Source organism: Tursiops truncatus, chromosome 5, assembly GCF_011762595.2.
Source record: "Tursiops truncatus isolate mTurTru1 chromosome 5, mTurTru1.mat.Y, whole genome shotgun sequence".
Classification (NCBI taxonomy): Eukaryota; Metazoa; Chordata; class Mammalia; order Artiodactyla; family Delphinidae; genus Tursiops; species Tursiops truncatus.
In genome coordinates this window covers 27,100,412-27,123,435 of record NC_047038.1, presented here as the reverse complement: position 1 = coordinate 27,123,435, position 23,024 = coordinate 27,100,412, and the positions used below count along the sequence as shown (strand labels likewise).

Here is a 23,024-nt window from a genome sequence, read left to right as displayed (position 1 = left end):
TATGGGTACATTTTACTAAGATTTTACAGGGGAAATAAGATTTACTATGATCATTTCTATAGGTGTAATCAACATTTAAATAGCAGGTGTGGTGATTAATTAAAAACAGCTGAGAGAGGTTTCATCTACCTTGGAAGCAGTCCAGGTTTAAATCCCACTCAGGAAAATATGTCAGTGCGAGCTTGTAAAAGTCTGCATGCTGCTTTGAAAACAGAGGAACAAATGTTGTCTTTGAAGCCTACCGTGCTGTGGGGATTGATTTTTTTTTTCTGTGCATGGTAGTAAAAATAATGGTGATGGAGACATTGCTCTAGATTCACTTGTCGAGTATAATATGCAATAATATTTTCAAGTAATGTAACTGAGTCCCTTAAAGTCACAACTCTTGGGTTAGCAACATTAAAGAAAAGAAATCTTGGTAGTCCAGAGGTGTCAGTGGCAAATGTTCAAACTTTAGGCCCTGCCCCTAGCACAGGAAAGGGAATTGGGCATCAAGGGCAATCATAACATGATCACTGAGGCCAGGAATGTGATTGCAGTAGTTTTTCCCCAGAAGAGGAAGCAGCAGACACTTCTACAAATCATTCAACAGTGGAAAGGTATTTGGCATCTTTGGGTGGAGCTAGGGAAGTGGTACCACACGGTGGTATGATCATGGCCTCTGTAGTAAGACTGACTGGGTACCAATTGCAGCTCTGACATTTATTACCAAATATCTGTGGACAAGTGCTTTAATCTCACTAAGCCTCAGTTTCTTCAGTTGGGTGCTTTATGAGGATTAAATGAGACTATAAATGTTTTGACATACTACATTAATATTGTAGTAGTACGTACAGTAGTACAAACTTTTTGACAAAAGGTACAAACTATTATTCATTCCTTCAAGAAGTTGAGCAGCCAGAGTGTATGCACCCAAAGCAAGCTGCATGTCATGGAGTCTCATGAGTAGATGAATGGCTTAAAAGAAAAAGCAAGTCTGGGTGGCATGTAAAATTCTAATACAGTGTATGTCAGTTCATATTCTGTGAGAAAATATTTTTTAAATTTAAGTAAAAAAATCACTAAAACTACATAAATATAAACAAATCATGTAAAAATGATGAAAAATTGACTTGCTCAATGTGACTTTGACAATTATCTTCAAGCAAAATATAGTGAACAAAAGTGTAGTCACCCCAATCAAAACACATGTAATTAATTCTCTTACTTGAAATCATAACCAGAAGAGAAAGGCTTTACGTCAGGCTAAATTTTTGTAATGATTACTTTACATAATTCATGCTAAATTAATAGTTACATCTATGAAAAGATATTATTAGTAGAGGGAACTCAATTGCTGAAATATGCCACAATTCTTATATGTGGGAAAAAGAAACCAAATAGAAGTGGAGCTTCTCCAACTATAAAGGACTGTACCTTGTAGGGATGCCACAGGATTTTAATATATACCCAAGTTCTCTTCAAGCTTCACATTATGTGCTGGGTTCTCATGTTAAACATTGTTAATCAGAAATGGCACAATCCAAACATCTTTTTTTTTTAATTTTAATTTTTATAGAAGTATATAGTTGATGTACAATATTATATAAATTACAGGTATACAATACCATATAGTGATTCACAATTTTTAAAGGTTACACTCCATTTACAAATAAATTTATAAAATGTTGGCTATATTCCCTGTGCTGTACATTATATCCTTTTAGCTTATTTTACACATAATAGTTTCTCTTTATCCTCTACCCCAATTACCCCTCCTTCTTCCCTCTCCCCATTTGGTAACCACTAGTTTGTTCTTTATATCTGTGAGTCTCCTTTTTTGTTATATTCACTAGTTTGTTGTATTTTTTAGATTCCACATATAAGTGATATCATACAGTATTTGTCTTTCTCTGTGTGACTTATTTCTCTGAGCATAATACCCTCCAAGTCTATCCATGTTGCTGCAAATGGCAAAATTTCATTCTTTTTTATGGCTGAGTAGTATTCCACTGTATGTATAAACCATGGCTTCTTTATCCATTCATCTGTTGATGTATACTTAGGTTGCTTCTATATCTTGGCAATTGTAAATAATGCTGCTGTGAACATTGGGGTGCATGTATCTTTTCAAATTCATGTTTTTGGGGTTTTTTTCAGATATATGCCCAGGAGTGGAATTGCTGGGTCATATGGTAGCTCCATTTGTAGCTTTTTGAGAAACCACTCTACGGTTTTCCACCATGGCTGCACCAATTTACATTCCCACCAACAGTATACAAGGGTTCTCTTTTCTCCACATTTTTGCCATTTGTTATTTGTGTTCTTTTATTTTATTTTATTTTATTTGTGTTCTTTTTGATGAGAGCTATTCTGACAGGTGTGAGATGATATCTCACTGTGATTTTTTTTTTTTTTTTTTTTTTTTTTTGCGGTATGCGGGCCTCTCACTGCTGTGGCCTCTCCCCGTGCGGAGTACAGGCTCTGGACGCGCAGGCCCAGTGGCCATGGCTCACAGGCCCAGCTGCTCCGCGGTATGTGGAGTACTCCCAGACCGGGGCACGAACCCGTGTCCCCTGCATCGGCAGGCGGACTCTCAACCACTGCGCCACCAGGGAAGCCCATCTCACTGTGATTTTGATTTGCATTTCCCTGATGATTAGTGATGTGTCGAGCATCTTTACATGTGCCTGTTGGTCATCTGCATTTCCTTTTTGGAAAAAAATGTCTATTCAGTTCTTTTACCCATTTTTGAATTGGGTTGTCTGGTTTTTTGATGTTGAGTTGTATGAGCTCTGTATATATTTTGGATACTAACCCCTTATCAGTAATATCATTTGTAAATACATTCTCCCATTCAGTAGGTTGTCTTTTCATTTTGTTGATGGTTTCCTTTATTGTGCAAAAGCTTTTAAGTTTAATTAAGTCTCATTTGCTTATTTTTGCTTTTATTTCCTTTACTTTAGGAAACAGATCCAAAAAGATATTGCTACAATTTATGTCAAAGAGTGTTCTGCCTGTTTTCCTGTAGGAGTTTCATGGTTTCCAATCTTACATTTAGGATTTAGTGCCTTTTGAGTTTATTTTTGTATATGGTGTTAGAGAATGTTCTAATTTCTTTTCCATGTGGCTGTCCAGTTTTGCCAGCACCACTTATTGAAGAGTCTTTTCTCCATTGTATATTCTTGCCTCCTTTGTTGTAGATTAATTGACCATAAGTGTGTGGGTTTATTTCTGGGCTCTCTATTCTGTTCCATTGATTTATGTGTCTGTTTCCATGCCAGTATCAAACTGTTTTCATTACTGTAGCTTTGTAATATAGTCTGAAGTCAGGGAATATGATTCCTCCAGCTCTGTTATTCTTTCTCAAGATTGTTTGGGTGCTTCCCTGGTGGCGCAGTGGTTGAGAGTCCGCCTGCCGATGCAGGGGACATGGGTTTGTGCCCTGGTCTGGGAAGATCCCACATGCCGCGGAGTGGCTGGGCCCGTGAGCCATGACCACTGAGCCTGCGCGTCCGGAGCCTGTGCTCTGCAATGGGAGAGGCCACAACAGTGAGAGGCCCGTGTACCACACACACACAAACAAACCAAAAAAAAAAGATTGTTTGGCTATTTGAGATCTCTTGTGTTTCCATACAAATTTTAAAATTATTTGTTCTTATTCTGTGAGAAATGCCATTGGTATCTTGATAGGAATTGCATTGAATATGTAGACTGCCTTGGGCAGTATGGTTATTTTAACAATATTAATTCTTCCAATCCAAGAACATGGTATATCTTTCCATCTATTTGTGTCATCTTCAGTTTCTTTCATTAGTGTCTTAGAATTTTCTGAGTATAGGTCCTTTACCTCCTTAGGTAGGTTTATTCCTAGGTATTTTATTCTTTTTGATGTGATGGTAAATGGAATTGTTTCCTTAATTTCTCTTTCTGATATTTCATTGTTAATGTATCAAAATGCAACAATTTATGTATATTAATTTTGTACCTTGCAACTTTACCAAAGTTTCATTGATGAACTCTAGTAGTTTTCTGGTGGCATCTTTAGGATTTTCTATATGTATGCTGTCATGTCATCTGCAAACAGTGACAGTTTTACTTCTTCCTTTCCAATTTGGATTCATTTTAGTTTTTTCTTTTCTGATTGCTCTGCCTAGGACATCCAATACTATATTGAATAAAAGTGGTGAGAGTGGGTATCCTTGTCTTGTTCCTGTTTAGAGGAAATGCTTTCAGCTTTTCACAATTGACTATGATGTTAGCTATGAGTTTTTCATATATGGCTAAACATCTTTTGAATGAAAATCTTAGTATCTTTTAGTTTCACAAGTTTTGGCCTTTAATTACTAAGACAAATGTAGCCTGCCACCTGCTTCTTAGTCAAGGACCAAAAATAAGGTTCTATGGTGTTAATATTTAAGAAAAAATGTTTATATATCAACTAAGTTAATTTTGGTGGACAAATGAGGTCTTTGTGGCTACAGTTTACTGCTTTGCAAAAAAAGTTCTAATGCTATATTTTTATATGTACAAAAGTAATCTAACTTTTCTTTAATTTCTAAATTTAAGTTTTGAGCAATTAAAACTAGAATATCTTGCATCTATGTTACCTGTTCTCAGCTTTGCATAGGACTAAAAACTATGATAATGTTCTTCCCAAGGTTCTGTTGTCATCATAATCATCTTTATTGGCTAATATATTTTAGGCAGTAAACTATGCTTTGGAAATTCTAGAATTATAAAACATAGTTTCTGTCTTCAAGAGATGTTATAATTTTGTTCTGACTGGTGGGATATATGACTCTCCCACTCTCCACACACATTCTTACACACATATACCACACATACACATATGCACAAATAGGATAGTTTAATTTTACATGTCGTATTACAGGTAGGTATTTATATGAGAATGTTGAGGTAGAATTAAATATATAGTTTTACCTATGACTGAAGTGAGGTGAATTTTACATGCATAATAATTCTAAAAGGAAACAGCCTCTCTCCTCTGTATCTTCATCGAATAATTTAAACATACCAATGATCTCTTTTATTTAGAAGTTAGTCTTACTATAACTTCTGGGGATAGTGCAATATATTACCATATGTTGTTATGCATTCAGTAATTCCCCTCTTCTTTGGATAATTTTTACAATAATAAAAGCTTATGTTATTGCTCTATGTAAAGTTTTCCCCCCAGAAAAGAACAAAATTATAGTTTCTTATTTCTGAGAAACAGGATACTAATGGTTCTGTGTAGTCAGTATCAGTATGATACCATTTCTTTCTATGTTTAATTTCATTACTAATGTCACAGTTGGCAATTATCTGTTAAACTAATTAAGGTCAGAGAATGTTGAGCTCCATAACCTATCTAATCAATTCCATTGCTAAGTATAGTCATTTTCCCATGATTTCAACTGTAAGATAATAATTATACAGACGGCGGGCATGCTGACCCATTATTCTTTATTCACTTACCCTTAGGAAGAGTTAGACAGGATTTGGTTTTATTGTGGTTATCTAATAGAATTAACATAACAAGTATAAATTTTGCTAATCAGGATTTTAAATCAAGTTTTTAAATTTAGTAAGTCTGCAAAAATTTACTTGATTCACCAAACTTTTCACTAGTTTAATTCATACAGACCAATGATGCTTCGTGTGCCTATTTGTCCACCTTCACTTTGTTGAACTTCTTCCTTTATTTTGTTTTATTTCCACAAGTATTTATTGATCTACTCTGTGTTGGGCCCTGTGCTGGGCAGTGGAGACACAAAGGTGAGGAAGTCATGGCCTCATCTATCCTGGAGGGCCAGGCTAGCTGAGGAGATACATGTGTAAACAGATAATTTGGGGATCCTGCTAGAGCCATTCACAATATCTAGTGTAGTGTTGTGCTTATAACTAGTAGTCAACAAACCTTTATGAATGACTGAATTCTCAGCGTGTTATGGGACCCCAGAGTAAAGGAACTTGGTCAAACTTGAGGGGAGAAGGGTAGGTTGGAAGGGTGTTGTGAAGAAGTTATCCCAAGCCTCTGGGAAATACACCCATAGATCCACTTAATACAACTTCTCGTAGAAGTCAAATAATAAAAAAACAACTAACAGAGAATTCTCCATTTCTCATTAAACCTGGCTGGCTTAAGCCCGATTTTTTAAAAAAATGGTCCTGGGCATCTGAACCAAAGCTTAGTTTCATGAGATAAATTAACCCTATTTTTGTTTTTAGTTATGTTTAAATTTTGAGTTTCCTTACTTTTCAAAATTCTCTTTGGAGTTGATGCCAATGCTCTTACCCCAACAAATCAAGAATTTGTTTTGATAGCTGCCTCAGAAGAAGTTCACATATTCTCTGAAATGCAGTAATAACCAGAGGGGTTTTTATTGACTGATTTCCAACTGAGGGATTTTGTAGTATAAGCTAAAATGTTAAAAAAAAGAAAAAAGGCAGTGCACGCTACAAATACTTGATTTGCTCTTCTTTTTCCACTGCCATGTGTCATGTACTGTAATTAATTTAACACATTCCTTTTCAAAGCCAGTTTTCCATCCTCTTTTTACATTTCATTGTAAAGTTACGGAAGCTCTTTACCTTGCATAGAGTTAGAATTGAATAGCTCAAACTAGTCTAGACAATTGCAGTTCATAGCACAAGGGTAAATTTAGAAAGTTATAGCAGGTCACATCCATTGTGGATAAAGCAATAGCTCAGTTGTACCCTGGTCTTTCAGGGAAATGTCAGCTGCATGAAATTAGTATTCTGAGCTCATGCGAAATCTCCTGTACAGAAATCTGTTTTAGTCTCACTGGTGTATAAGTATACACATATACTGCAGTATACATAGATCTTGCAATTTTTTATTTTATCAGCACTTCCTGGCATTTCATGCAAGATGTTGATAGGTCAACAGTATCTGCTTCCAGAGGCAATACAAGAAGTGCTTCCCTATTCCTAGGAGTTTTATTGACAGAGAAATGGTAAGGAATGAAGCAAAAACCAGTATTGCTGCAAAAAAAACCAGACCATCTCCCAGAGGTTAGGCTGTGGCCTCTGTCGGTAGTCCATATCCTCTCCTGGATTTTTTAGTCTTGCATTCTCAACACACTACCATGCCGTGATAGCACATCAAATTTCACCAGACCAAAACCAAGCTATTGTGTTCTCTCCAATTTTAGGGTATTCTGTTTCCCCAGATTTCTGGTCTTGATTAGTAATGTCGCTCATTACACGCCAAAGCTAGATGTTGCCCAATTTTCCTTAATTTCTTTTCCATAAACGCTTAAATTCAATTTCCCCAAGTTTTGTAGCTTCTTTTCCCTACACCTATGACAAATCGTTACTTTTTTCACATTGCTGTCCCTGACATACTGCTCGCCAGAACTGTTGCAATAGTATCCCAGATTGTCTCACAGACTCCCCTCTAACTCATCTTCCATATGTTATAGGGTGATTATTTTGAAACAGTATTCTGATCTTGGCTTTTCCTGTCCTTTCACTTAGAGGGTAATGCTCAGCCTTCTTATGACGACATATAAGAACATTCATGGTCTGGGCCCTGCCTTACTTTGAGACTTTTACTTTTCTCATTTCCAACATGATCTTTATAATTCACACACACTGCATTACTTATAATTTTCTTCCTACTGTGTTCTTTCCTACCACTATGATGTTGCACTCATTAGTCCCTGTGCCTGCTATGTTTTCCACCTAACTTATCACCAGGAACTTTATAAAATACTATGTTGCTATTCCTACTCTCTATCTAAATGTAAAATATATTTGTAAAACAAAACAAGCATCTATTGCTTGGACTACTGTCTCTAAATGGATCTCCCTGGATCCACTTTTACCCATTTCTATCTAATTCATGGACTATGTTGCAGCTAAAAAAATTTTTTTTAATGCAGACCTTAAAATCTTTTGAGGGGATGGATCATGTTTATTTTTTCTACATTAATCCTTTGCTCACTGCCGGGCATACAATAGGTGCTTCCAAAAATTTGTCTTAGCCTGGTTGTTAAGAGCTGGTTAAATTATTTTAACTAATTTTTTAAAATTTATTTTGTATTGAAACATAGTTGATTTACAATGTTGTGTTAGTTTCAGGTGTATAGCAAAGTGACAGTTTCATATATATATATAATATATATATTCTTTTTCATTATGGTTCATTACAGGATACTGAATATAGTTCCCTATGCTATATAGTTGGACCTTGCTGTTTAGCCATTCTATATATAATATTTGTTATCAAAATAATCTGTTGTTTGACTAATTTATTTTCACTTTTTTCCAAACTGAAGCTATGATTTTTAAAAAAATATTTATTTATTTATTTGGCTATGTCTGGTCTTAGTTGTGGCATGAGGGAGCTTCGTTGTGACACGCGAGATCTTTTGGTGTGGCGCACGGGCTTATCTCTAGTTGTGGCACACGAGCTCTAGAGTGTGCGGGTTCAGTAGTTGTGGTACGTGGGCTTAGTTGCCCTGCAACAGCATGTGGGATCTTAGTTCCCTGAACAGGGATTGAACCCGCGTCCCCTGCATTGGAAGGCAGATTCTTAACCACTGCACCACCGGGGAAGTCCCCTGAAGCTGTGATTTTTCCAATATGTACACGTTTAGATAGGTACAACTATAGATCTTTTCAGAAATTTAATCAAGTGAATAAAGTGAGTCAAACTGGAAGTTATTTACTTCTTATACAGCATACATGTTGCATATTCTTTAGGTTTTTAAAAAATTTAATTTAATTTTTAACAGGTCTGTTGACATTCATCAAGGACCAGCATGGTGAGGGTCAAGAAATGAATGTAAAAATGATTTTCTATATTACATTTAGGATGATGCAGATTTTTTGAGAATTACAATTTTGCTTTCCATGTAGATCATCAGAAATGTGCAAAAGAGTCTGAAAACTGTGCATGCTCCTTTGGGACCGACTTACTTAGGAGAATGGGTTGAATCAACAACTTCTCAAAAATTATATGCACATTAGAAAGAAGGGCTTTTGCATTTTACAGATGACAATGAACTTAATAGCAGTTTAACCAAAGGGACACAGATTATTTCTAATAAACAACATGATTATCATGCTGAAATTTCTGACACCCAGTAATTAGAAAGATTTCCAAAAACATAGAAACTGCAAGGGTGGCACAAATAGAGTTCTTGGGTCTATTATTCCTATAAAATTAAAATATTGTCTTGGAACAAAAAGTGATCTTGAATCACTTTTTTTTTAGAAAGTGATGAATTCAAATTCTTATTTATTCTGGAGTAGACATTAATATTGCAGAACTTATGCACTCAAAAAAGTAAAATAAAAAAATTGAGTTAACAGCTCAGTTTTGATGCATTTTTCTCTAAATTAGTCTTTTTTGAAAACAGTATGAGTTCAGAATTACATTTAAACAAGACAGTCAGGTTGTTACTGTGTGTGTTTGCTGAGCTGTAATTAAGTGATACCCCCTAGAAAATCCATCTGACTGACAACTACAGATGTACACTGAACTGTGGTAAACAGAAAGCCCTTCTCTGTTTCCATGTGCATGTTAACAGGGCTACACTAAAATCAACAGTGTAAGGATACAAAAATATATGCAAGTTCTTTTAAAATAGTGGTCATATAATGAGGTAAGCCATTGTGAAGCTTTCATTGCAAGAGTGTATTTTCTTGTTGTTGCATCTTGAATAATTCGATGCAAGAGAAACAGTCTACGTTTTAGTGTGTGCAGTATGTGGGGCTGCGGTCAGCACCTCATCTGTGCTGTGTCACGAAGCTGCTTCTGTTTGAGTGATGTCTGCTTCAGAGCAGATGGTCTGAAGATGAATAATCAGACCAATGGGGATAGAAATTCGGTGCCTACCTCAAGGGGGCAATAGTAAATTAACACTGTCGGATGCCTGACATAATAAAGAATTGATGAAAGATATTTTCACTTGGTTGGGTTTGGTTTTTTCATATCCTGACAGTTCTAAAGGCCTTCAAAGGAGACTAAAACCTAATTCAGTTCCATTTATCCTGATACTTAAGTATAGCAGTGGGATAAACTCTAATATATCTTTCCTTCCAAATGCCCTGTAGTATTTTAACAGACTGATTAGTCAGGGAATGAAGAGTTTCCTGTAGAGAAGATTTCTTAAAGAAAGCATTAAATAAACTATTGTTGCCAAATTATATCAAAAGGTCTCTCTTTTTTCGCCTGACCCAAGTATTATTATAGTAGGTTATTTTTCATTTATAAAACCTACTCTTTTTATGGCCAGCTGTGGGCCAAAGGGAAATTCCTTTGGAGATTTGTGTACATAGCATAAAAGCTTGATAAGCTCTTCCATGTTTTGGCCCATGTTCATTTGAGTTTAAGATGCTGGCAGAACATTTTTACAGAGATGTCCAGCTCATTGAAAATTAGGAAAGATATTAGACCTCGGATACAGATTGTTTTAAAAATAATGCTTCATTATTTTACACACAAAACCAGTTGGAGATCCCAAAGCAATAATAGAGAACCGTTTAGAATTCAGTCCTATATAGATGTGATATGTGTTATTAAATTTCTGTTGTGGAGCTCTAGATTTTCATTATTTTTATTGTTGGCATGTTAAATGCAGATATACATGTTACTTTAGCTATTGAAAATATTAGGGAATATTATAGAGAAAGTATAATATTCAGTATAAGATTTGTGGAATATTTTGCTTGTCTTTGCATTGTCAACATTTTGAACATAAAAAGTAAAGCAGTACTCTGTAATGACCTATATGGGAAAAGAATCTAAAAGAGTGGATACATGTATATGTATATGATTCACTTTGCTGTACAGCAGAAAGTAACACAACATTGTAAATCAACTATACCCCAGTAAAAAACTTTTTTAAAAAGTCAAAAAAAAAAAAGGTAAAGCAGAACTTTTCAAATGTATCAGTTCACCCAATAGTGTTAGTGGTTGTATATGACATTAAACCATGGTGTGACAAGATACTTCTACCTCAAGAGGAACCAGTGATGAAAGTGGGGTGTCATAATCTCCTAATCATATGCCATTTTCTCAAAGCATGATAAGCTCTTTAGGAAGAAATATTAACTCCTGATAAATAGTTTAATAGCTAAAGCAATCATTAAGGTGCTTACCTAACCAAAGCAATAATGTCTTAAATCTGTTCATGTCGTAGAGAATGGACTTGAGGACACGGGAGGGGGAAGGGTAAGCTGAGATGAAGTGAGAGAGTGGCATTGACATATATACACTACCAAATGTAAAATAGATAGCTAGTGGGAAGCAGCCGCATAGCACAGGGAGATCAGCTCAGTGCTTTGTGACCACCTAGAGGGGTGGGATAGGGAGGGTGGGAGGGAGACACAAGAGGGAGGGGATATGGGGATATATGTATATGTATAGCTGATTCACTTTGTTATACAGCAGAAACTAACACACCATTGTAAAGCAATTATACTCCAATAAAGATGTTAAAAAGAAAAATCTGTTGATGTAACTGAAGCCTCTCAAAGAGTATCTTATCCTTTGAGGCAATCTGAAGCATTCAGTTGCAGTGTTCTTCAATTTAAATTTTTAAGATGAACCTCCAATTATTTAATCTGGTGTCTGACTACAGTGACAGCAAAATGTTTCCCTCACTATTCTGATTTTCTTAGATTTGTAAATGTTGTGGAGGAGCCACAGATATCTCCATCTACAAATTTACCATTTTCCCATTTAAATTCAGAAAAAAATTGATGTGTTTTATTTTGTGACAGAACTTCTGAGTTCTGTAGGTGTTTTGGAGTCGTAGGCAGAACATATGTCTAGAATACAAGTAATCAAAACTTGTTGATTTCCCTGCCTTAGGAGAAGTTGCTTAAATTTTCAACTTACGATGTTCAGTAGGAAACTGAGATGTAAGCAAGTTAAGTTAAGAAACTTAAGAAAGTTTCTACCTATCTCTGTAAAAGTTCTCATTTTAGTGAAAGTTTTAATGTCTCATTGTATTGATATCTTCGAATTGAGCCTAGTTGTAGAAACATCTTATGGAACCAAACTCATGTCAGCAGAACAGTTACTTTGCAAGTTAGACTTTTACTATCTCATAACATACTAACTCAGGAATTCCTATTTCTTCTGTTCGATAATTATTTTAAAATGAATATCTATAAAAATATATAAGCATGTAAAAATTTCAAAATCACAGGGAATCTGAAGTATAAAATAGTTATCAAATATATATCACAACTTTTTTTTCTGATTTAGGGTTTTTGTTCCTACTAGTTTTGTGTTCTTGCAGTATTTCTAATTTATTGAGAAAGATATCATCACATTATTATTTTGATTCAGTTTTCAGAAAAGTGAGTGACACAAAGTGAGTGTACAGAAATTTTTTTAAGGTATAAAATTGTGTCTTAGAACTTACTTATATTTATCCCAGAAGACGTAACAACTGAGATCTCTGAACCAGACCTGGTCTTCTTGGATTTGTAGTAAATATTTTTGAAGACCAGAGGAGTACTATTTGTACAGTATAATAAAAAGATGCTGTAGAATTTGAGTTAGCAACAACCTTCTTCGGAGTTCAAGCACAAAGCCGTGGGCATTTAGTAGCCTGCATTTTCTCTTAGACTGTGTAGCACCTTAAATATATGCAAATCAAATTTTCATTAAAAACCTTGCGTAATATGAATAGTCTGCCTTAGAAAAATTGCCTCCATAGTAAGAAAAAGATGCTGCTTTTGAATACTAATTTTTTCATCTATTTACTCTTCAGTGATTTTTGTCACTATTGTGTAAGTTAGGAACAACTTATTTTTCAGTGTTGCCATCTTTTTAAAGTAAATGTTTCATTTAATTGTAACAAACATACAGAAAAATGCATAAATTATATTGTTTATCTTGATATTTCTCACAAAATTTACATACGCATTTAACAACACCCAGAATGAGCAGGTAGAACTATGATATTACCAGCAACCAGAAGGCCCTTTCTGCCTCTTTCCAGAAACTACTATTCTGACTTCTAACAGTATAGATTAGTTTTGTCAGTTTTTGAACTTTAATAAATGGAATCATAAAGATGTCCTTTTTGGGTCTGACTAATTTTGCTTAGCCTTTTTTTGTGTGAGATCTGTCGATGTTCCATGTGGATATGGTTCATTCACTTCTGTTCCCACTGCTATGTAATATTCTAGATTGACTCTTTTTTGAAGTGTAAGAATTGTACAAGGGATTCATGAATCTCTACATAGTATTGCAAAATATTCTTAATGCTTTGAAAGGGATGGAATTGGTATGCTATAGGCAGTTTTTCTTTTCATGGATGATAATCTCAGGGAAGACGCTGATTGTCGGAGTCCAGCTCCAACGAGTCCAGGGAAACCTGAGGGATGGACGGCGTCGGCGAAGGAAATAAGACCTGACACCCTTTGTAGATGTCAGCACATCGAGCACACATTTATTTTTCAGAGCAGGTATTTATATGTAGGCAGGTTTCATCATCATGTACAAAATCTCAACATGTTCTAACCTCAAAATATTTTTATCAGTTTTCTGAAAATGTCCCCAGTTTCTAGATGTACTAACAAGATACTTCCCCAAGTTCTCATTAGTTGCAGGTTATTTTCTAGTAGTTAAGCCAGGCTATTATGTAAGTCTTTATTACACAAGTGCAAGCTTCGTGTTCTTTCTGCATGGGCAAGTTTTTTGAATAGTGCCTTGAAAATATTTACAATATATCCTACAGTTCCTGTGTACCTGACTGCACTAGTAGCACTCACAATACCTCCTACGCTCCTGTTTATCATCCGCCAATTGTTGCCAGAGTATTAACCTTTCTTTATAGTGGACCCATATGAAAGCAAAATCATCAACAACCCCTTCGTAGGGGCCACTGTTGTTCAGTTGGGGGTGTTTTCCATAGGAACATCCCTATATTTCCAGATTGTGTATTGCGTTCCCAGTTTCCTGGGGCCGAAATAGGTACTTTCAATTTTGTGATAATAATAGTGGAGGGGGGGTAGTAGTTTTTCTCATTTTCCTAACCCTGGGCGCAAATCCCCCTTGTGCTGTTTCCATATATAAGCTTAACACAGCCAAACAAATCAGTAGAGATGTAGTCCACCGTCCTGGCACAGTGCTGCTTCGCAGTCCTGCCTTTGATTGCATCATGACTTTGTCACGGCGCCGGGACTCCAGGATGGCTTCCAACAACTGATAATGAAATAATTTTAACATGCTAGTGAATAATCAGTGTCAAAGTGTAATACTAAGTTAAGGGAAAACAAACTTTGTCTTTATATAAAAGTGTAATTTCAAATGATCTCACATGTCAAAAAGATATTTGCTTAAAATATGCAGGCAGAATTTAGTTATTGTTTTGATATTTTATGTGTTAATCATTAATTATCTTAAGTAACATTTTATTTTATTTGATTTATTTTTAAAAATACATTTATTTCATTATTATTATCATTTTTTTGACCTCACCATGCAGCATGTGGGATCTTAGTTCCCTGACCAGGGATCGAACCCGCACCCCCTGCACTGGAAGGACAGAGTCTTAAACACTGGACCACCAGGGAAGTCTGTTAAGTAACATTTTAAAAGTGAAATAGAAACACCTATGCCTGAACCAATTTTCTTAAAACATAGGTCATTGAAGTAGGAACAATCTTTAGAGAAATTGCATTATTTCTTTCTGAAGATCATAGCTCCTTCTGCATTTCCCATTTAATAGCAGTGTAAAGACCTATTGAAATGATGCTAAAAATGGAGCTTAATCAGCATGGTTGAGCTACAGTGTACAAACATATGGTTTATAGCAATTTTTGTTATTAGTGTCCGGCTGAATTGAAATTAAGTAGGATTTCGTGGTATAAAGTGTTTTACTGGTCATTTATATGTTCTAACTGCAGGAAGGCAACTTGTGGACTTCTTTCTGAAATATTTCAGTACATCTAGTGTGCGGTTCTCAGTTGCCCCCCAATTTTTGGTTTATGACAAGATAGTGATAACAATTTGAGCTACTAAAAGAGCTAAAACATTTAAACAATCCAGCAGTTCCTATACAAAAGTATGATTATTTAAGTGAAAGCATTCATATATCACAAAGAGGGTGTTTTGTAAAATCTTCATCTTTGGAGACAGACCACACCCAGTTCTGCTTTCTTTTTTGTCCTTTTGTACCTGCACACAGCAAAATATTTTTAAACACTCTGGTCTTCTGGCAACAACCTTTTTATTTAAAGAAGATAATGTGTATGCATCTATCCTTTGATTTGTCATTGTTGTTTCGCCTTTATCATTTACAAGAAAAACTACAATTATTAAAAATCTCGGTCAGTGTCCTCTGTGCCTGTCATTGAGCTAAGCATCTTCAAATCTTATTTCATTCTCCCAGCAACTCTATAAAATACATTTATTTTTTGATAAGGAAATTAAGACCCACAAAGACTCAAGATCATACAACTCGTGATTTGCTGGACATGGTTTTAACTTATCCAGCATTCCTAGGAAAAGACCTAAGGAATTGTAGAAATGTCCCTTATTTCATTATGTATATATTAAAGGTTTCCCCCTCAAGTGATTTTAATATATTTTATTTATTTTGTATTACTGTAAAAATGTGGATCTTGGAGTAGGCAGGTGAATGACCCTGTTTTTACAAAGGAATGACTGCATCCTAAGAAAATAAGCAAATTCCCTAAATTCCACAAGGAGCATGTGCTTTCCTGTGGTTAATCAGTCAGCAAATATTTGTGGAGGGTACGGGATAAGCCAGAGGCTGTGAGGGGAGGTGCCCCATGTCACTCCCTAGGGTAGTTGAGGCTGGTGGCTGACTCACACTAGAGGATGCCTGCTTCTCAAACTTGAATAATGTATTCCTCTCTTTTGAAGTATAAAAAAAGTTTGTGACCTCCAGTGCTGTTATTTTTATTGTAGTGTTAATTTATTTTTCTTTTAATTAAAAAAGACTCTTTTTTTTGGCCATGCTGTGAGGCTTGTGGGATTTTAATTTCCCCCGAGCAGGGATTGAACCTGGGCCCTTGGCAGTGAGAGCATGGAGTCCTAACCACTGGACCGCCAGGGAATTCCCTATAGAGTTAATTTAAGTGTAAAAATAAAACTACATAAAATTCCTTAAACTCTTAGACCATTGTTAAAAAGAAAGTTGTACAAATTAAGCATGAACAGAACTACAAAACTAGTATTATTTAAATAAATAACACCAATGTAATAGAATGGATAGGATTGTCTAAAACTAAATCACAGATGTTGGATTTAACAGTAAAAAGATTTAACCTCAGATTTCTATAATACATTTCTGAATTTGACTTCAGTGAAAATAATATAGAGTGTACGTTTCTATAAGCATGTTGTACAACCATTATTAATGCATTTGAGGTTTTGTTTCCTACTTCAGAATAGTTAAAGTGATTAGAGAACTTTGCCAATGCCAATTTTAATGGCATGCCATTTGATAATCATTTAAAGCTCTCTTCATTTACTTGGAGATGAAATTAGTATTGTGGTAAAGATGTGCACCTAATCCAGTAAAAGCTGCAATTGGGAACTGAAAAACATTTTACTCTGGATTTTCTGTTACAGTCACTGGTAATAGTCCAGGTAAGTTGGACTCTACAAAGATAGCACCTGAGCCTGTTGTTATTTGAAGCTTTAATGTGCTACTGAGTGCTGTGCTCAGGTTCTTTTGGTACATCCTACCTTGTATGATGGCCAGATTCTCTGATCAGTCTCTGTCCCATGGCAAAATATTTTGCATCCTATGCATCTGTCTATATTCCATCCCTATTTCAACTGTTATGCACTGAATTATAAACACAAAGGCATATATCAAAATTATATGGTTGTACTCAGTTAAAGGGTAGCCATCTAGATGACCTGGGACATGCTTATATTCTCCTTCTTAGGTTGTTACTGAACTGTAAGCATAGAAGTTTTACAAAATCTTGGAGCAAACTCATGAATCTCTGTGAGTGTACCCCTGGGCCCTTCGGGGAAGCACTCGTTTAGGACATAATGTGGCTCTGTGAATGCACATTCCTCCTTGCATTTCATGTCCACCCTGCTGGATGCTAAGAAAGTATTGTTTTTCTAACATTGTGATCAAAAATGTACAGAACTGTGTCAAGAAGAACTGAAGAGGAAATTTTTCTTTCTCGGCTTGAGATGCCACACTCAGGTTGAAAAGGGGACAAGTTTTAATGACATCCATCTGTTGCAGATTAAAGTAAGTGGAGCTCAGCATTTGAATGCCTCGTCCAGAGTCACACTTTATAGGCATAAGTACAATTGGTTTTAGGATTGAGAGTTCTAGGGACCTAAAGCAGCAAAGCAGAAAGAGGTTAGTCTATTTGTCTGAGACTTTTACCCCAAAGGAATTGCTATTGCCTCATTTTCTCTTTCTTGTACTTTTTATGTGTGAAATCTCCTGGTTGAGGCAAGAGACAACAGTCTATTTTGAAAGCATGCTTCTCCCCTACTAATACCTAATTTTAATTTTTAAATTCTTACTTTTGTCATACTCAGAGGGAAACATAGCATGGTAAAAATTGCTGCATCTCTCACCATGAGTCCCTGAATCCTCTTTTATCTCTGTGTTGATTGAAGGTAACCAGACTGACTGCTGTTTATCCTAAGCTCTTGTGTCAAGAGCTTTAATCACAGATTGACCTCTTTGTAGCATAGGGTTTGCATGTGTTTATGTGGAAGTAGGAGAAAAATACATACTTCCATGCTGTTCTATACTTTAAACCTTCAAAGATGTCAATATCTACATATAAATTTTGAAGTCTCATTTGAATTTTGTTCTTGAAACTCATGCTCTGGAACCGTTTTATAATAACACACTTATTTGCATTTGCAAAATGCATTTCTAATACATTTTCTCACTTTGGGAAAACTCAATCCCTTAATGGGGTTCTAGAAGAATCCAACTTATAGCAAAATCTACTGTGACTCAACTGTTGAAGAGGTCCCTGGCAGGATGGCTCAGATGTTACATTTCCACTGTCTCTAGCCCCTCCAAAGCACTGGGAGCAGTTTTTGCTAAAATTCCAGGGACTGGCTGTAAGTCTTTGACTTGCCTCTACTTTTTAGGAGTTTGATTCAGAAAAGAGAAAAATAGTTATTAAAACTTGTTGTTACGTAACAGCAAAAGCGATCCTCAATGTCATGCCCAGTCCCTAAAGAAGGTTCTAAGAGGGTCTAATAGAGTCCCCTCCGTGATGCCAGAAGCCCCCTTCAGACCAACAATTGCCTCTGTAAGCTTCCACAGGGTGTCTCCAGGTGTTTCTTCATCCCTAAAGGGTCAGGTGCTCCCTTCTGGCTCTACTTGTTCATGGCATTCTTTTTTTTTTTTTTTTTTTTTTTTAAAAGAATGATAGAGCACCCTGATCTTAGTTCATGAGTTTAGTCGTGTTAGACATGTAGAGCGAGACAATCAACTGGCTTTTAAATGCAGTGTGTACTTTACCGTCTCTTTCTTTATTCCCAAGTGAGTATGTTTCTAATTAGTTTGTCTCAAGGCAGCTCTTCATTTTCCTAGGTGCATAGATGGCTGATAAATTTGGGGCTAGGGCTGTCTGCCAAGAATTCCCTCTCCAGCTAAGACACTCTGTTTAGCAAGTGCCATGATTTTCAGAGCGAATATGTAGACCAAGGGCATACTGAGGTTATCACAAATGAAACAAACTTATAGCTCATAGGTTAGGTATTTGTACTAACATCTGCTTTGATACTTTGCAGGGATGCGGTAGAACAGCAGATAAGACTAGCTTTGAGGCTGATAAACATGGGTTAAGTCTTGAATCTTCACTGAAAGATTATGTGACCTTGGAAACTTGCCAAGCCTCTTTCCTCACCTATTAAATGAGCGTAATAATAGTTCCTTTCTCCTAGTATTATTGTAATAATGATAAAATGCATATGACTTCTTAGCTCTGTGCTTGACCCACAGTAAATACTCATAAATGTTACCTATAATTATGAAGCCTCATGTATAAGATGGAAGTATTTTCTAGGCATCCTCTTTAATATAGTACAGAGCATGTGGATTTATTTTAAAAATCTATGGGAAATAACCTTGTCATACTTTCTGTGACCTAATATTACTTAATTTTTGTTGTTTTTTAGTCAATGATGTTTCTTGTGGGATACTGACAGAACATGATGCAGAGTATGATGTTTCGCTTTTAAGTACTGCGGCAAGAAACCTGAAGGCGGAAAATCTTCCTGGAATTTAGAATTTGCTGCAAGCCGCAAAATACATTCATAGAATAGGCATTTAAAAATGAGTCATAATTCAGTCCCTGCAGCATTGCAGATATACTTGGGGCACCCTGCCATGGGCACAGCTTTCAGGAAGGATGGAGCGTGAGGCATCGTAGCAGGGCAGGCGGGAGGAGAAACAGTGCGATGTTAGTCATACCAGGACTCCGAGCGTGAATTCCAGATGTGTAGATTTCAGTCATACCTCTCAAATCCTCATAAATTACCTATATTATTTGTAAATTTATACGCCATTGTGGTTTTGGGTTAAATATGAGGTAATTTCGTCCTAGGGTTTTCAGTCTTCCCCTGTGTAAATCATTTTAATGGTATGCAAGTAATTCTGTATTTGAGACTCCCAGAGAAAACGCTTACATTTCTATCTCTGTACGTCATCATCAGTCACAATAAATAGGCCTGACAGAGTGTGCCAAGGGCCCTGGCCAAGTCCATTCTTCGAGAGAGGGCAGGGCAGCCTACCGAGGAGAACGATGGATTAAGAGCTGCCCCACCTGAATCTTAATTCCTAGTAGGTCCCTTTTCGTGTTACCATTTTCTCTGTAGTCAGATGTTGTACCACCCAAAGAACTACAAAATGATGCCAGTGTCTTGGAACCTAATGAAGGCTTATCATCATCCTTGTGTTAAGGTTTGAAAATCAGACTTTGTCAGGCAGGGCAATTGTGGCTACATCTCTTGAGAAGCCTGCCCGAGACTTTTTGTGGGGGAAATTCAGCTGTTCTCCCAGAATCAGATTTTGAGAGGAATGGGCGCAAGATGAGGACTTAAACAGCAATTTGTACCCAGAGTGATCATCTTTACCAAGAGATTTGAGCCTGGTATTATGTCAGCTGGTTTAAATTTAATCTTGTTTTTCCAAAATCACTGGGATCACAAAATTTGCATCGGCCCAGTCCACACTTGCCAACTAGTGCTATCTGCTTTCCTCGAAGCATCCTGGGAGCTTTCTGTTATTCCCTTACAATGAGGACAGACTGTCAGGTGACCCATACTCAGTGCTCTCCCGCAGATGCATCTGAAAACCAAACAGTAAAGGAAGAGAAAGAAGAAACCCAGTACCTTATTTCATTGGTTTTTTAGCTCGACGTTAGGCTCAGTATAGAGTCACTAGCTTCCTGAAGCTAAAATGCATGGATAACAGTGGATTTGGGGGTAGTGTAAATTCATCTTCAAATGTGGCTGAAGATTTGGAGTAAATCGGTAATAATTATTTTTATTGTTCTTTTATACTCTTTAATATAGCAGAGTGTATTGACTTTAATGTCTTTAAACAACTCTCTAGAAGTACTGTGAAGTTGCTGACTTGTACTGTGAATTATTATTCAGTGTTTTAAACTCAGGATTGAAATATTTTGCAACTGAAGCTTTTCTTTGTTTTTTTTTTAACATCTTTAATGGAGTAGAATTTCTTTACAATGGTGTATTAGTTTCTGCTTTATAACAAAGTGAATCAGCTATACGTATACATATATCCCCATATCCCCTCCCTCTTGCGTCTCCCTCCCACTCTCCCTATCCCACCCCTCTAGATGGTCACAAAGCACCGAGCTGATCTCCCTGTGCTATGCGGCTGCTTCCCACTAGCTATCTATTTTACATTTGGTAGTGTATATATGTCCATGCCACTCTCTCACTTCATCCCAGCTTCCCCTTCCCCCTCCCCATGTCCTCAAGTCCATTCTCTACATCTGCGTCTTTATTCCTGTCCCGCCCCTAGGTTCATCAGAACCTTTTTAAAATTTTTGTAGATTTCATATATATGTGTTAGTATATGGTATTTGTTTTTCTCTTTCTGACTTACTTCAGTCTGTATGACAGACTCTAGGTCCATCCACCTCACTCCAAATAACTCAATTTCGTTCCTTTTTATGTCTGAGTAATATTCCATTGTATATATGTGCCACATCTTCTTTATCTTTTCATCTGTCGATGGACACAGTGCAACTGAAGCTTTTCTGATGCATGGTGCAAACATTCTTGTGTTTCTGTCTTTGATATGTTTTCATTTTATCAATACTTCACTAAAGGTCTTTTCTTTTTCTCACAGTCTGACAGCAACGCAAGCTTCCTCCGTGCTGCCAGAGCAGGCAACTTAGACAAAGTAGTGGAATATCTCAAGGGGGGCATAGACATCAATACCTGCAACCAGGTAAGAGCACGGCCGCTGGTTCTGTATTATACATTGAAAACACTCTTATTACCTGCAGATACATTCCAAGAGCCCAGCTTTTTTCGTGTGCTTGTTGAATTTACTCAGATAGCAGCAATTCAGAATTATGAAAGTCCATTTTTCTTCCTTACCAACTTTTGAAGCCTCATATGGTTGTATCTAGAGTTAATAAGGCTGGCAAATTAGATAGATCAAAAATAATTGAACCTCAGTTTTGCCTATGAAATGATCTGGGCTGCCCTGAGCTGGAATGTTGACCAAGAACGATGTTTTACTTCTCATTTATCATCAACTAGTTATCCAGACTGTGGCTTCTTTTCTTGTTTGCTGTATGCCTTTTACTTAGGGGTAACTGATTGTTACAATTTGGGATAGAGAAATAAGAGGATAAAATCAAAATTATCCCTCCCTTTCCCCCTAATTAGTTTTTTATTTTTATTTTTTCAACTTTATGCCTTTATTTATTTTTTATGCTCTATTACACTGACTAGGACAAGAAAGTAATAATACATTCAATCTTACACCACCGAGTTGCAATGTAAATTAAATATGAAATATGAAAGGACTTTCTAAGGTGTACCTATTCTAATTGCAGTTACTGTGTATGTCTACCAAGAATCAGAAAAATTAAAATTGACCCAGTTAGTTTTAAAATATAAATTTGAATGAGAAGAGGTTGCAACTGTTGGCTTAAATGAGGTATTTGGATTATTTATTTATCACATCCATTCGCTAAGGACTTTAGACAATATTATACATTTGGATATTATTTGGTCCCAGTGATGTTGAGATTTTTGTGCTATTTTTAACTAAGATTTTAATGCCATGAATTAAAGTGTCTAGTGGACTACAGTATTCAATACAGTGTGCTAAATGTTGCACATCGGTGTGTGTGTGTTGGGGGTGTGTGTGTGTGTGTGTGTGTGTGTTTGTGTGTGTGTGTGAGACAGAGCTGACCGGGAAGTGAATAATCCTGACTAATTTTAAGTTAATAGGAGATGAATTTTATTGGCGGATTCTAAATCATCTATAGAATGCCTATGATATATATTGATATATATTCTGATCTATATTGAGCCCAGTTACGTTCCATCTATAGTCACCTGAAATTAGTATACCTTTCAAGTACAGCTTTTCAAAAGCAACCTGATATCTTTTCTTACTCAAACTTACTCTCCTCTCAAATTCCTACCTGCTGGTTTTCTCACCAATGTTAGTTCCAACAGCTCTCCACCCTTGTCTTCTCCCGTACACCAGTCTAGCACTCCTTTTTCAGTTCATCTTCCACATCCACAAATTTGCACTAACTCACAACATGGTCACTTACCATGGTTGCTATAACAGCCTCCTTAATTAGGTCCTGTCTTCATCTTGTCCACTCTGGTCAATCTCCATACTATGTCTTGGGTCATCTTTCTAAAATAAAAATATGATTATGGCACTCCTTTCACTACCAAACTTTCTATGGCTTCCAATGCTTAGGTTAGTAAGATAGTTGTATAAGAATTACCTGAAGCCTTTTGCAAAGGGTGAAGGATTTTCCTTGCTCCCCTTGAGAGTAACTGACTTAAG

General features: G+C 36.3%; 1 protein-coding gene across 18 annotated transcripts in view; it reads left to right on the top strand.

Moving 5' to 3' along the window:
• The window catches only part of ANK2 (ankyrin 2), a 689,834-nt gene that overhangs the window by 459,969 nt on the left and 206,841 nt on the right, over positions 1 to 23,024 (top strand). For 17 of the 18 annotated variants that reach the window (XM_073804958.1, XM_073804947.1, XM_033856740.2 and 14 more), the window contains exon 2: positions 21,330 to 21,431. In XM_073804958.1, coding sequence (XP_073661059.1) covers positions 21,330 to 21,431 — 102 coding nt within the window. Of the gene's footprint in view, positions 1 to 19,809; positions 20,483 to 21,329; positions 21,432 to 23,024 lie in introns of those variants that run through there. The other variant, XM_073804950.1, reaches the window with a different exon arrangement.